At 50.7% G+C, this 14,778-nt stretch overlaps 1 protein-coding gene across 1 annotated transcript in view; it reads left to right on the forward strand.

The window, feature by feature from the left end:
• The first annotated feature begins 279 nt into the window (after positions 1-279).
• The window catches only part of MPPE1 (metallophosphoesterase 1), a 17,964-nt gene continuing 3,465 nt past the window's right edge, over positions 280-14,778 (forward strand). Inside the window, exons 1-8 of the mRNA XM_012649977.1 lie at positions 280-342; positions 6,935-7,329; positions 9,701-9,809; positions 11,865-11,968; positions 12,784-12,858; positions 14,326-14,434; positions 14,511-14,582; positions 14,651-14,773. Of these exons, the coding sequence (XP_012505431.1) occupies positions 7,049-7,329; positions 9,701-9,809; positions 11,865-11,968; positions 12,784-12,858; positions 14,326-14,434; positions 14,511-14,582; positions 14,651-14,773 (873 nt within the window). The 5' untranslated portion in view covers positions 280-342; positions 6,935-7,048. The remainder of the gene's footprint in view (positions 343-6,934; positions 7,330-9,700; positions 9,810-11,864; positions 11,969-12,783; positions 12,859-14,325; positions 14,435-14,510; positions 14,583-14,650; positions 14,774-14,778) is intronic.

A 14,778-nucleotide genomic window follows, 5' to 3' on the forward strand; every position in this document is an offset into this window, starting at 1 on the left:
TTTTTAGTAGAGACGGGGTCTCGCTCTTGCTCAGGCTGGTCTCAAACTCCTGAGCTCAAACAATCCGCCTGCCTCGGCCTCTCAGAGTGCTGGGATTACAGGCGTGAGCCACCGCGCCCGGCCACGATGTCATTTTTCTTTAGCTTCTCAGCTTTTTTACTTTCAAGGTTGGTCAGGTTACTTGTTATTAGGTCACTAAATGAAAGATCATTCAGCAACAAATCACACATTTTCTGTTTTATTTAATATTTCAGATAAACACATTCTGATTTGAGGGAGCAGACGCCAACGCACAGCCTTCTTACGAGTCTTGGTCCACCAGCAGCACGAAGTCTGTGAAAGGTGAGGTGACTCAGTGATTCTCCTGGAAAATCACAGATAGTGTCTAACCTAGTCCTTTTATTTTACTGTCACTGCTGGGGGTTCCAGAGACATGTGTGTCTACCTTCGGATCCTAGGACAGCCTGAACTATATGTGGAAGCTGTGTAGTGTTCCTGCTGGGTTTCCAGTTGATAATAAAACTGACAAACTGAATTTAGGGAGGGAAAACAGTAACAGTTTAAGTAATTTTGGCTTTATTTATTTGATTATTTAGAGACCAAGTCTTGCTCTGTTGCCCAGGCTGGATTTGAACTCCTGGGCTCAAGTGATCCTTCTGCCTCAGCTTCCCAAGTAGCTGAGATTATAGGCGTGTGCCACTGTGCCCCGCTACTAATTTTGATTTTTAAACCCGAACCTGCTAATGCAAAGGAAAGCTCCGAATATGGACAGAATTTTTCATCATTAAATCACAGGAAGGACAACCACATGGAATATAGACCTTATCCAAGCCTCATGTTTCGTATTTTTGCAGTCTAGTGGTACAAGATGGTTGAACACGTTTTTCCGTTACGTACTGAGTGAGCAGAGGGGACGGGCACCCTGGGCTCGGGCGCGGTGCCCCCACTCCTCTGATGAAGCACCAGACTCCTGCTCACGTAGTCTAAGGAAGAACACGTTTTTTCTCCTTTCACCTTAGGAGCCAGGACTTGGAGGGGATAGTAGCATTCACTTATTCGGGCTATGTGCCTATTTATTGTGGTTGAGATAAAATGTGAGGTTCGCTTTTAGTGAGGAAGGGGGATGGTGACTCAGCACAGCCCAGTGAGTGAGTGGAGAGAACTGGGCACGAGGCCGAGAGGGCCACGGCCTCCAGTTTCTCTTCGGTTATTGGCTTTTATTTTCTGCCGTCTTCGTTCTCCCTAATCCGACCACGGCTCTTTGAATTGACTATCATTGCATCGAGCCTATGGGGACTTACTGAATGCCAAGTTTTACCTTCACATCTGATTCTGACGTGCTTACCTCATAGGAGGATTTACTTTTTTCAAGATGGCACTTTTGACTGGATGCAGTGGCTCATGCCTATAATGCTAGCACTTCAGGGAGCCAAGGCTGGAGAATTGTTGGAGCCCAGGAGTTTGAGACCAGCCTGAGCAATATAGCGAGATCTCATCACTACAAAAAAATTTTACAATTAGCCAGGTGTGGTGGTGGGTGCCTATTGTCCCAGCTACTCAGGAGGCTGAGGCAGGAGCATTGCTTGAGCCCAGGAGTTGGAGGCTGCAGTGAGCCGTGATGATGCCACTGCACCCCAGCCTGGGCAACAGGGCTAGACCCTGTCTCAAAAAAAAAAAAAACATAGCACTTTTATTTGCATTATTTCTATCAGTCATCACATTGAGACAGGCACTGTGGGCTGCCCAAAGTCACAGAGCAGAGCTGCTGTTTGGATTCTTTCCAGTTCAGCATAGCTGCTTCTGTGCGGCTGGATATTCAGAGCATGTAGGATAAAATATTTGACAAGTGGCTAATGCCCCCTAGAGCTCTTATATCTTCCTCTTTCCTGCCAAGAAGGTGGGGCTCCATGTGCACAGGTCTGCCCAGGGTTGGGAGGTCTGCAGGCCTCCCAGTTGCTGGCCGTCGGCAGGTTTCCTTCAGCTGTGACAGGAATGAGGAGGGCTTGGTGGCCATGGCTGGAGTCAGGCTTCCCCTGGAAGCGAGTGAAATGAGGTCACTGTGTACCGCTGGGAAGCAGCCATCGGGTAGGAGTGACATCACCGAATGAGTGGCTCTGAGTGGTGCGATGGCCTTGCTGGTGGCATTTCTAGGGAGAGTGGTCCCTTCCTCCACCCCATTAGCTCTACAGATTATTCTGTCTTCATTTCAGGAGGAAGAAGTGGGAATGTTTTGGCCATAACATTGGAGACAGCCTTGGGAATACTAATTCAATACAGTTTAGGTAGAAGAAAAAAGAAGTTTCCCAAGATTTGAGGAAAAGGAATTCTGTTTAAGGATCTGGTGTTAGAAGTTTTCTAAATATGGTTCTGTTGTTTTAAAAATGATCACGTTATACCAGAGAGCCCATTCACACGGTGTTAGGGTTTTCTCGAGGCCGTGTGTAGCAGCCCCGCTAGCTCGCGCTTGCCCTGTCTCTCCCCGTCCTCCTTCCTTCCCTCTTCTTTCCTTTCTCTCTTCCCTCCGGATGCAGGGGGTGTCCCAGTGAAGGGAGGAAAGGCCTTGACAAGTGGGTTTTTGACTTCTTGGGAAAGAATTCTTTATAGCCGGCGGGGTCCCTTGCCTACCACCCGATGACGGCCAGTGCGGTGAGACAGCAGGGCTCGCGGCGGAGAGTGTTACTATTGCAAGGCGCCGGGCGAGGAGATGGAGTAACTTCTCAAATCCATCTCCTCCAGAATTTGGGGGCTAAGTTTTTTAAAGGTGGTTTGGCAAACAAAGGGCTAGGGAATTGGGTCTGCTGATTGGCGGGGGATGAGCTCATAGGGTTGGGGTGTAGAAATTACCTTCTCAGTTGGGAGGTTCCCAGGGCAGGGGGTCTCAGGGCTGTTGGATCCATTCCCACACCTATGCACGGGTCTGGCTGGGTCCCCCTGGAATGCAGAGTCTGAAAAATACCTCAAATTCCAGTCTTAAGATTTACAACAGCAGTGTTCTCTGTCGAAGTGGGGGGCCGGGGGCAGGAGTCACAAATCTTGCACCTGTCAGGGAGGACGGTGCCGTTAAGTAGTGACCAGTTACAGCAGCCAGGATGTTAGGGAACAATGGCTGGTTAGCTTCTGGCTCTGTGTGTACTCTCATAAAAATCAGACTTTGATCTCTATACCTTGTGTCTCTACATTATTTTAATGTGAATGGCTTAAATCCAAGAGTGAGCCAGCTAGCTATAGGAAAGTTTGATTGAGACAGAGACAACAGATCCTACTCCATAGAGTAAGGGTCCTCTCCGAGCAGGACGGGGACACCCCGCGGGGCAATGGTAATGTTTTTAAATGTTCAAAAATCCCGTATGTGACCAGCACTGTTAATCATAACCTGCTGCCACGGAAGGGTGAGCACAAACAGTTTATGCGCATCTGGCTTCGTAATTCGTCCATCTTGAGGGGTCCCGGCCTGGCGCTTGCCGGCGACTTCCTCGTTCAGGGTGGTTGGGGTCAGGTATCGGCCGAAGCGGCTGCACTCGGGCTCTCGACCTTCCCGTTCTGCTCACCGTACATCACTCCCTCCTTTCCTTCCAACTCCTCTTCTGGTCGAATGGCTCTGTGTAGGATATTTTTAATTTCTTTTCTGCAAGAAGAACACAGAAGTTTGCGGGAAGGGCCAGAGCTCCCCCAACCTTTGGTTTGTTGGCGCCCGCAGCGCCAGGGGGCCCGCCGTGCGGGGGGCAGGGCGGTGTGGGCTCAGGTTCCCTGGAAGCGCAAGCCCTGGACGGTCTCTGTGTCCTCGGCCTGCTCGTTTGGTCCCGGGCAGCCAGAGGACTGCAGTTTTGCGTCCCATCCGCCCCTGAACCCGGCGCTGGGCTGCCGGCCTGTCTGCGGCCCGCCCAGCCCTCGCGGCTGCTTCCTGTGTCAGGGCAGGAAACCCGCAGTGCTCATGTCTCTGCGGGCGGAGACAGATTTCTCACACAGAGATTAAGTCAGATAAGCAAAATTTATTTTATCCTTTAGACAGACAAGAGAATGAGAAGGAGGGGTGGGAAAGAGAGCGGAGAGACGGCGCGGCATCCCAAAGAAAGAAGGGAGATGCCAGCAGCTAGGTCAGGAAGGCTGCCCAGGGGCGTTCAGAATCTCAGCTCCTTCCTCTTGCAGAAAATCTATGTTTCTGGGAAACAACTCAAAAGGTCCAGTATAATAGTTAGTTAAGGGAGAGAATTATAAAAAAACATGCAGGGGTCATTGAAATTTGTTTGCAGAGCTGGTAACAGTCATGGCTGCCCAAGCAAGCTTCTGTCTGATGAACAGGAGTGGGTGCAGGAGAGCAGCCGACAGCTGTCACCCTGGCGTTTCATCTTGGGGACCCGGGGACCCATAAGGCAGCCCAGGCTCACACACTGGACGAGCCTCCCCTCTCGAGTGGTCCTCTACAGTTGGAGGAAGCAAAGGTTTTAGCAAGTTTCAACTGCTGTTTTGGGCTTAGCTTTTAGGATTTTCAGAGACTCTAGTTCTTTTGAAAGAAAAAGATTAGGATCAAATATTTACCGTTGATATTTTTTATTTAATCATAACAAAGGAAATTGGGAGGCGTTAAGGAAATAGTCGTTATTCCCTGGAGTCTCTTTTCTCTCTTGCGAGTGTCAGCCAGGCAGAGTCCGCCCTGTTAGCCACGCTGGTGCGTGGTCACTGACGGCATCCATGTGGTCCTCCCAAGTCTGGCTACAGAGCAGGTGGGTGACAGACAGGCATTGCTGCTTTCTCCTGTCTGTGCGGAGCAAGCGTGGGCGGTACAGGGTGGAGTCCACCGCGTGGCCGCCTGTCTTGAGTTGCCCGGGACAGTCCTGGTTTGCGCCATTGTCCTGTTTTGTTTTGTTTTTTTATTAGTGCCGCTTTTCACTCTGGAAGATGTCCCCAGTTGGAAGCTAAAGGTATCTGGTGAATCTGGTTATGTGGCACATGTGGTGTGACCTTAGAGAAAGCAGGTCTTCTAAGTGAAGAGGAGGAGGGACAGCACGTGACCACTGAGGGGCCGGCCCGGCTGACGAGGGTGTGGGTTTTCCGAGGAGAATTCCAGTAAGAGCAGGCGATTCCAGAGTGCAGGCAGGGCTGCCTCTGACCTCTCTATCTGAAAGGACATACTTAAAATCTAGCATTTGCTTGCCTTTTTAAGCAAGCACTTAATATAGGTGATGTCATTCTACTTAGACAGAGGCGTGGGGAGAGCCTGGCCACAGCCCCGGGCCGTCCCCCTCCCCCTCCCCGCTTTTCATCTGAGAAGCAGCAAACGCGGAGGGTGCTGATGGTCTAGCACAGGGCCACCGACGCTCCAACGCTCCGTTTGAATACTCCCGAAAACGTTTCCTCATTTATTGGTTTCTGAAGGTATTTCCCGCTTTTTGGTTAAGTTTTAAACTTTTGATGATGGCTCAAAGTATATGTTCACCCCCATTTATTTTTCTTTAGGTAAGGTTTAAAATTTTTCCATATCTTTGTGGCTGCTTAGTATAGAACCCCACTGTGACCCAAGCTAGGGACTCGTACAGGACTGGGGCTTATTCTTAATTTCCACGTGCAGAGGTGAGCAGCCTGCATTTCACAGAGATTATCGTAGAGCCTGTGGAAGGGAGAATGTTCTCGACTCCACGCCCATGAATGATACGAAGTTCCTGGATTCATGTTAGAAAATCATCTCTCCAGAAAAGGGTTTCCTTTTCTTTTCTTTTCCTTTCTTCTTTTCATTTCTCTTTTCTTTTCTTTTTTTCTTTTTTTCTTGTTTTAAGAGACAGGGTCTGGCTCTGTCACTCAGGCTGGAGTGCAGTGGCATGATCATAGCTCACTGCAGCCTCAAACTCCTGGGTTCAAGCAATCCTCCTGCCTCAGCCTCCCAAAGTGCCGGGACTACAGGCATGCGCCACCACGCTGGCCACATTTTTTCTTTATTAGCTCAATTAGGGACTCTGGAAAGCGTCTCCCATAGCCCCCATCCCTGTAAGACTTCAAGGGCTTCTCTGATACCTGAGGTCTCTGTAGCCCCCTGGGAAGATCACTGTCCTCCTGCGGCTGTCATCTTGAGCACAAGTTGAGCAACCGGAAGTAGAACACCGCCTCTGACGCCTGCATCAGGGCAGCCGTTTACCAGCCTTTCCCTTCAGAGACCTCAAAAACAGATGCTTCCTCTACAGGATGCAAAGCTCACCTACGATTCAGGATGAATCCACAAACATTCAGAAGGTTCCCATGGGGAAGCCAGTGCACATCAACGTCTTACAAAGGAAGCCATCCAGAGCTTCAAGGCTACTTTGCAGGGCAAAACCCATTTTTGTGGAAACATATATAAAGTGGTTGCATGTTCAATATTCCCATTCACAGATGGTGGCTGCTCTGTCGGGTCCTGACCCAGGTCCAGTGTGGAATGAATTCCTTGGATGCTTGCAGCACACCGTCCACGAATATTCATTGTTTTTGTAGAAAAGCAGAGTTGAAAAGTGATGAATTCCCACCAAAGGCAACATATTACCGAGGGCTTACAGCCTGCGGACTTTTAAGGTTGTGGGGTGGTGGGTCATTCTGGAAGGTGAATTACACTTACACAGTGTTTGTCGAATTTTCCCATTTATGTGTCTTCTCTTAACACACATCCTTCAGATGCGTTCCTATTTGTTGATTTCTAGAGTATTAAAGCATCGTCTCAGTGGGAAGTCATTCTAATGGCACTGTTCTATCGTATGGAGGTGTGGAGACCTCAAAGGGGTCAGTTGTCTTCCTTGTCAGTGATCGGGGCGCTGTCATCGTGACAGTATGCGGCCGTGTGTGTGTGTGTGTGTGTGTGTGTGTGTGTGTGTGAGTGTGGACAGGATTCTGTACCTGACTGGTTCTTAGTAGAGGGAGGGAGGGTGCGGCTTTATGAAGGAGCGTAACCGAGTTCTTTTCCTTTTCCCTGCAGGTACACGGCTAAGACCTGAATGCCATCTCCACTCTACCCAGGTCCTACGGTTTTCTCATGCTGACTTCTTGACGGATTTGACTCTTAGTTGCTGGCAACTCCTGGGCAGGAGAAATGGCTCCGACCGCACTGGGGTTCGGAAGGCGGAATTTTCGTCCGTTAAAGAGGAGGAGTTCGTTGCTGTTGAAACTCGTAGCCGTTGTCTTTGCTGCGCTTCTGTTTTGTGAATATTTAGTCTATTACTTAGTGATCTCGCGGTGTGATTGGCCTGAGGTGAACACTCCAGCCTACGATGGTAAACAAGCGACTTCTGAGCCTGTGTTGAGAGCCATGTTTTTGGCAGACCCCCACTTGCTTGGGGAAATCAGAGGCCACTGGCTAGACAAGTTACGAAGGTGAGCAGTAAAATCGGGAATCCTTCTGAAATTCTGCAGGCAAAAAGGTATAGCCCTCCCCCCACAGTTCAGGCTTAATGGCTTTAGGTAACTCTTAGTTATTTTCCTCTCAAAGAAGGACATTTGTGAGCATTTGAGTTTTCCTTGAACTTTCTATTTACTGAACACATATACAGGGCCCCATCATGTGGGAGTCAGACCTGGGCTCCTGATTAGTTTTGTGACTTTGAAAAGTTACCAGGGCCTCTCCAAGCCCCGCCTCCTCGCCTGTGAGCAGCTTAAGAGAAGGAGCCTCCCAGGTGTGTGGAGGTGGCATGCAGGGCCTAGCACCTGGGCCTGGTCCCGGGAGGACGCAGACCTGGGTTCCTGGGCCCCTCAGCTTTGCTGGTGTGTGACTTTAAGCCCTTTGCGTTTTACCCGGCTCTGGGCAGCAGAGGGGCAGAGCAGATTTGTGGCCGTCCCCCCGGGGAGGGTCAAGTCCTGTGTCTCCAACTCAGACCAGCCCCAGAGTGGTCCCTCTGTTTTCCCACCAGAAAGCGTCTTTGTTTTTTAATTATTTTTTTTCATGTTTCATTTTTGGACAGTTTAATTATTTTTATTTGCAGTAAAATACACACAGTGTAAAGTTCGTCATCTTCGTCATGTTTAAGTGTGCAGCTCAGGGGCGTTAGGCACATTCGCCACCGTCCGTCTCTACACCCGTTAAACGCCCACTTCTTCTCCCGCCCAGGCCCCGCTCCCACCGTGCTGCTTGCTGCTGTCTCTGTGACTTTGAGTCCTCTGGGACCTCGCATGGGTGGGATCAGGCAGGATTTGTCCTTCTGTGACTGGCTCGCTTCACGCAGCACAGTGTCCTCCAGGGTCGTCCGTGCTGTGCCTGTGGCAGAACTTGCCTCCTTTTCAGGGCTGAGCCACACGCCCTGGTGGGCACAGCCGCTCTGCTCGTCCCTTCGCCTCGGATGAGCGCCTGGCGCTTCCCACTCTGGGCTTCCGGCCGGTGCCCAGCAGGAGGCGTCCGTGGGGCTCTCCTTGCCCCCGGCGACCCTGACCCCTGACCCCTTTTCCTTAACGTGGCTGCACCGTGCCTCTCTGAACACGTCTTTATTTTGTGAGAGGCCCTGTCCTCAGAGTGCGGTGACCTGGTGAACCTGACATTGGGGCGTGGGGTGTGTGCTGTCCCCAGGGGTGGGGGAGGGAGGCAGGAAGAGAGGAGGAAGGAGGGAGGGGCTGCCAGGCCTTTTACCCAGAGTTTTAAAGCAAAGGGTGTGAGCTGAGGGCGCCAGGGTGAGCCTGGGCGTCCGGGCCTTGCAAATCCACCCTCACCTGCGCCTTCCTGCCGCTGCGTGTCTGGGTTCGTTCTCTGCCAGGGCGAATAGCATTAAATCAAGCAAAACTGAGAAACATACTTTGAGAGTTCTGTTGAGTGAACAGCCATGGAGCAGCGACGTGGGCACGCGGTGGTTCGCCAGGGTCTGGAGAGCTTCCTCCGACTGGAAAGTTCCTTCCCTGTTTGTGTCACCGCGTCCCAGAACGCGGAGCTCCCTCGTGTAGAGGAGAAGCAGCCTGGAGGAGCCTTTACGAAGAGGGAAGATCCAGGATCCCTAGGAAAATGGCGCGGGCCGGAGCTGGTTAGGGAGAAGGGAGGAAGGGCTGAGCACACATGGACATTTTTGAGCACCTACTGTGTGCTCGTGCTGTGCTGGGAACTTTATAAACATTATCTTAGTTAATCCTACAACTATCCTTTGCAGGTAGGTTTTTTTTTTTTAAATCCCCATTTACTAGTGAATAAACTGGGACGCAGAGAGGGTAGGTAACATTCTCAAGGCCACACAGCTCGTCAACAGACAGAGCTGGGATTTGAAGCCATTGCCTGTGAGACTGCAGATCCCAGGCTCTGTTTGTTTGCCCGTCCGACCTCTGGGATGATTACTGCATGTCTGAAATCTGCAGGGCCTACTGTTTGGATACTGGCTAGTCTATTTCTCTCACTGTCTTCCCTCCACTCTGAAGCAAAGAAGGAAGTTGAGGTCCCTTTAAGCAGAGGAGTTTAAGCCAGATGCTGTCATTTCCTCGGTGTGGTGCAAAATCGGTCTAAATTAGGCACCTCTGGAAGCTGCGCAGGTCAGGCTCTCGGATCCCTAGGACTCTCTTGACTGAGACGGCTTCGGGGCGCGGCGTCGGGCCAGCGTAGTGCACGTCCGTGTGTAAGGCGTGTGGGAGGGTAGCCCCTCCGCACCCCAATTCCCCACATTTAGTCAGACACAGATTCACTGGCCCCTCCAGGCGGGGGGTGGGAATGCAAGAGCAGGGTCACGAGGAGAACGGGCAGGAAAGAGACTGATGCTCTGCTTTTTCCTCCTGGCCCCAGGGAATGGCAAATGGAGAGAGCCTTCCAGACCGCTCTGTGGTTGTTGGAGCCGGAAGTCGTCTTCATTCTGGGGGATGTCTTTGATGAAGGGAAGTGGAGCTCCCCCCAGGTAGGATCTTGCAATCCAGACACCTTAATCCTGCTTCGAGAATCCAACAAGCAGCCCAGAGGATCCGTGGAGCACCGCTGGCTCGCTCTGGAAGTTTCGCTCTGTATTGAGGTTAAAGATGCATAGTCTATCTTGAAGGTCCTTAGGGTTTGTGCAATGCTCATCTTGAGTCAGGCCAGCTAACCTCATGTTTGTCTATGTGGGGAATACGTGGATGAGCCAGATGCTATTTTGTTAGAACGTGCTGCTCTGTGGACCTCTCGGGAAAGGGAGAAGTAGGCAAGGTGGACGCTGTTTCAGTCGCTTGCTGGAACGCGCGTTTGACTTCGCGTTCTGTTATCCCCACTACGCTATGAGGATGTGCTACCGAGGTTACTTGCTACTCGCCTCTGATCTTCTGGGTGAGAGGCGCAGGAGCCGTGGGGCCTTGGTGTTAGGTTCCTCGCCTTCGGGGGCCCGAGACCCCGGCCTGGGTGATGGGGTGGTGTGAGCCTTTCCACAGAGCAAAGAGAAAGGCCGTTCTCACCTAAGCTGTCACGGTGCTTCGCTTACTACATTCTTGGAATGAATGAAAAAAAAGAGGTGTTCTTGCTGCTTAGTTAAAAATGTCCAGTCCTTAATGGTTTTTTGAAGGGATTTTATTTGGGAGATATTTTTTAAATACTCATTGGCATTTCCCAGGACAATCCAAAAGCTGTACATAGAAAACCTTGGTTTGGGTTTGATAGGAACTCGCTGTTTACAGAGTTGCAATGTTGGCTGTAATCCAGGCTGTAATTACATGAGAGAATGAAAGTGTTATATGTAAAAAGCAACTAGTTACAAGATGAGGTTGGATATATATGTTGCTTTTGCAAATTAAGGGCAACATTTTATGTTTTTCTAAGTTTGTTTTTCTGATTTTATGTTATTCTAACTTTAAATATTATTTGTTAAAGTGGAATCTTTGTATTGAAGGACCCTCTATCCAGTATATTTCTCTAGGTTGTGCCATGTTTAAAACTTTCAGGATTTAGCCTATCACTATCCAGGATAGAGGGCTTTTCAGTCTTATTTATTTATTTATTTTTATTTTTACCCACCCTAGGGTGTTTGTCCAATTGGTATTTTTAAGCTTATAAAAATAAGAACTATACTAACATAACTCTGAAGCCTTAATAGTTAGAGCCAAATATCAGGATAATTTTGTAATATTAATTATAATAATTTTTGTGTGTGTGTGTTTTTGTCACACACATCTTGTTGGTTCTTATTCTCACAACTGCAGCCACAGGGGAATGTTGATTTTGAAGGATGTTCTCGTCCTTGTTTTGGTTGAGACACATGAAGAATTTGCTTGACATTTTCTAAGGGCCTGTTCTTATAAGATGCACAAATCTAAGCAATTCTCAACCTGGGGTCCATGGGGACTTCAGGTGTCTTGAAATCATAGGCCTATGAATCAAATATTTTTGGGAATTGCCAGTTGTTTTAAGATGGGGGAGGATGTCATTTAATTGAAATTGGCATTGTTAGGTCCGGAGCTGAGAGAGACACAAAGCCTCACGTGTAGCAAAATGCTGTTTATTTTGAGCATCTGGGTGCAGATGGGCGGAGGCCAAAAAGCGTCCACCCCGAGGGAGGGGAGAGCCTTGGGTTTTATAGAGGGTTTCTGGGGGGTGGGAGTGAGCAACGCCTGCAGAGGTAGGGGAGGGCGTAGCTTCGTCTTTATCAGGGGGACAGGAATGCCGGAGGGGCTGCAGCCGTCTGTGGTCGAAGTTACATTTATGGCCTTGGACTCTCCAGACTCCCGCGGCTTTTGTCTCACCGGCTTTATGATATTTTTGGGGTTCTCACCTGGAATAAACCTAACAGGCATCAAATTAAATAATTTAAGGTATTAACTGTACTCTGGGAAAAAGAAGTATTATATAGAATGAAAAATTCAAATTTCTACATTAGCTTTATGGGCATCTGCTTCGACAGGGGAATTCTCCCATCAAAACAGGGACCACATTTTTTAGCCACAGGAAGGAGAGGGTTCTCTGGCTCTCAGCAGCGATCCTTTTTTCTCAGGCCTGGGCAGATGACGTGGAACGGTTTCAGAAAATGTTCAGACACCCAAGTCACGTGCAGCTGAAGGTCGTCGCTGGCAACCATGACATTGGTTTCCACTATGAGTGAGTAACTCGCTAGAGCACTGCGCCCTGGAGCTCTTGTTAACTGCAATTGTAAACCTGCTAAAGTTCTGCTAAAACCGTGTTCGTGCTGCATTGAGGAAATTTGTTTTCCTCAAAAGATACAAGCTCTGGAATGTAAACTCCTTAAGGGATTTTTATCTTGGCGCACAGTAGGCCCTCAACAAACATCTGTTGGATGAATGAATTGTATGTGCCCTTGGGAAATATCGATTTAATAGGCAATTATTTTCTTTAGGAATCAGAAAACAAGACCATTCAGACTTTTTTTTTTTTTTTTTGAGACAGTCTTGCTCTGTCACCCTGGGTAGAGTGCAGTGGTGTCATCATAGCTCACTGTGACCTCAAACTCCTGGGCTCAAGCCACGCTCCCACCTGGGCCTCCCAGAGTGCTAGGATTGCAGGCGTGAGCCACCGCGCCCGGCCCACTCAGACTTTAGTAGCTAACATTTACATAGGGCTATAGTGCTTATAATGTGTCAGCCTGTGCGAAGTACTTTACTTCCTTATATTGACTCTTTTAATCTTTACCATGGTCCTGGTATTTTCCCATTGTACCAAAATTTTCCCATTTTCCCAGTGGGAAACCGAGGCCCCGGGGAGCTCAGTAACCTGCCCCAGGCCCATAGTAATTAACTGGTGATGCTGAGATTAGAGCCTGGGGCCAGCAGGAGCCACAAACTGGTCATGCTGGTCTGAAATTTACGTTCCGAAAGTCACTTTCTCTGTTCATGATAACTCTGGGAGGTCTAAAATGGCTTGTCCTGAAAAATGTTTCTTTTTGCAATTGAATTTAGGATGACCACATACAAAGTCAAACGGTTCAAGAAAGTTTTCAACCCTGAAAGGCTGTTTTCTTGGAAAGGCGTTAAGTGAGTATTGTTTGTACGATTTTATGAAGACCTTTAGTCCCTGGAAACCTCAGTTTTTAGAGGTGGCTGCCGTATGGGGTCTGTGTCTCCAGTTATGATCCCTGTTCAGTGGCTCCTCAGGCCGTCTTGGCTGGTGGCACCATGGGAGCGGACGGGTGGGAAACCTCAGACCTGGTTTTCCGTGAGGAGCACAGAGAATCAGTCAGTCTGTGACTGCCCAGCCCTGCGGGGATATTCTTTCTTTCTGTGCTGTCTCTGGGTGGCGTATGTTCCATCAGCCTACTATGTAAAGGAGTCTTTTATTTGATAAGAAGTTACTTATTTCACTTTGCAAAGGCTGTTCCCTAGTCATGGTGTCCTGGGACTTGGTGGCCAGTGTGTCTGTGGTGTGTCTGCAGCTCTGTGCCCACCCTGACCTGCCGACCAGTGTCCCAGCCCCGAACCCAACCCACTGCATCAGATCCCCCCCGCTGGGCGGCCGCAGTGCCCACCTCGGGAGTCTTCTGGTCTGTGTGTTAGGACGCGGGAGAAGCCGAGTGGGAGAGGAAGCCTTTTCTGTTCCTCCTGTCCTTTTTGTGGCTGCCCAGCTCACGGGCTGGCGGGGAGGTCACCTCCGTCCAGCAGGTTCTCCACAGATGCTCACCTAGAGGGCACAGGCTGTAGCAGGCGGCCTCCCTTCCTGAGCCACAGCAGACAAGATGCCGTTTGAGGTATCTCCCCCTATACACGGTGTTCAAGAAACCTTAAATACGCTTTTCATATTTCCGAGCATTTGATAACTCAGCTCTTTATCTCTGAAATTGGTTAAATTTCGGGCCGTCTTTACTGACAGGCACCTTCCTCATGCCCAGGCAGTGTGTGCATAGGAAGTAAAAGCATATTTAGTGCGAGTCTATAAAAATTACGACTAAGGTCAGGTGGTGGCAGAGGGTGACCGTAACTGACTTTGCGTCGTCCTGGTCTGGGATCACCCGTACCCGGGCAGCTCTCATCAGCGCCCTGCCGCTGCCTGCGTGCCGAGTGTGCCTGTGCTAGCGCATGTTCTCTGTGCTTCACTCCGTAACTTAGATGACGTAACAGTGTCTGACATCCGCTGAGTCCTTTCTGGTGGCCGGCTCTGCTGCAGCACCTGCTGCGTCACTTCATTTAACCCTCACACCCGCCCCTGCGCCGCGGGCGAGCTTCTGTCAGCCGAGCTCAGAGGCGGCCTGACCCCAGGCTCTGTACCTGGGACTTCTCACCGGGCTAAAAATCCTCTTCCCGCGTCGGGGACCCCAACTCCCAGTTGTGCTATTTTTGTTAAAACGGACTCACACTTAGAAACACACAGTGGGTCTGGCTGGGACTCAAAGCTGTCCTGGGCTTGTCTTCACACCGTGGAGACTTAGCCGTCTTTCCCGGGGACACGAGGAAAGGAAACACGTGTCCCGCGTGGCCCTGACCTCTGCTGCCTCCCGTCTGCCTCAGTTTCGTGATGGTCAGCAGCGTGGCGCTGGAAGGGGACCGCTGCGCCCTGTGCTCCGAGGAGGAAGCGGAGCTGCTCGCGGTCTCCCGCAGGCTGAACTGCTCCCGGGAGGTAGGCGCCGCGCAGCCCGGCCCTCGCTGCCGCCCGGCGGGCCGGTCCGGGCACTGACGCCCACTTCTGCCCGCAGGGTCCCGCCTCGCGCCAGTGCGGAGACGCCGACGGGCGGCCGCCGCCCGCGTCCGCCCCGGTCCTCGTGCAGGTGAGCGGGGGCGGCGCGGGGGGCCGGGGCCCGGGCTGCCCGCCGACTGCCCCTTCCGTCCCGCGCAGCACTACCCGCTCTACCGGAGGAGCGACGCGGACTGCGCCGGGGACGACGCCGCCCCTCCGGAGGAGAAGCGCACCCCGTTCCAGGAGCGCTACGACGTGCTTTCTCGGGAGGCCTCGCAGAAGGTTTG

This window comes from Propithecus coquereli, unplaced genomic scaffold, assembly GCF_000956105.1.
Source record: "Propithecus coquereli isolate 6110/MARCELLA unplaced genomic scaffold, Pcoq_1.0 Scaffold308, whole genome shotgun sequence".
NCBI lineage: Eukaryota > Metazoa > Chordata > Mammalia > Primates > Indriidae > Propithecus > Propithecus coquereli.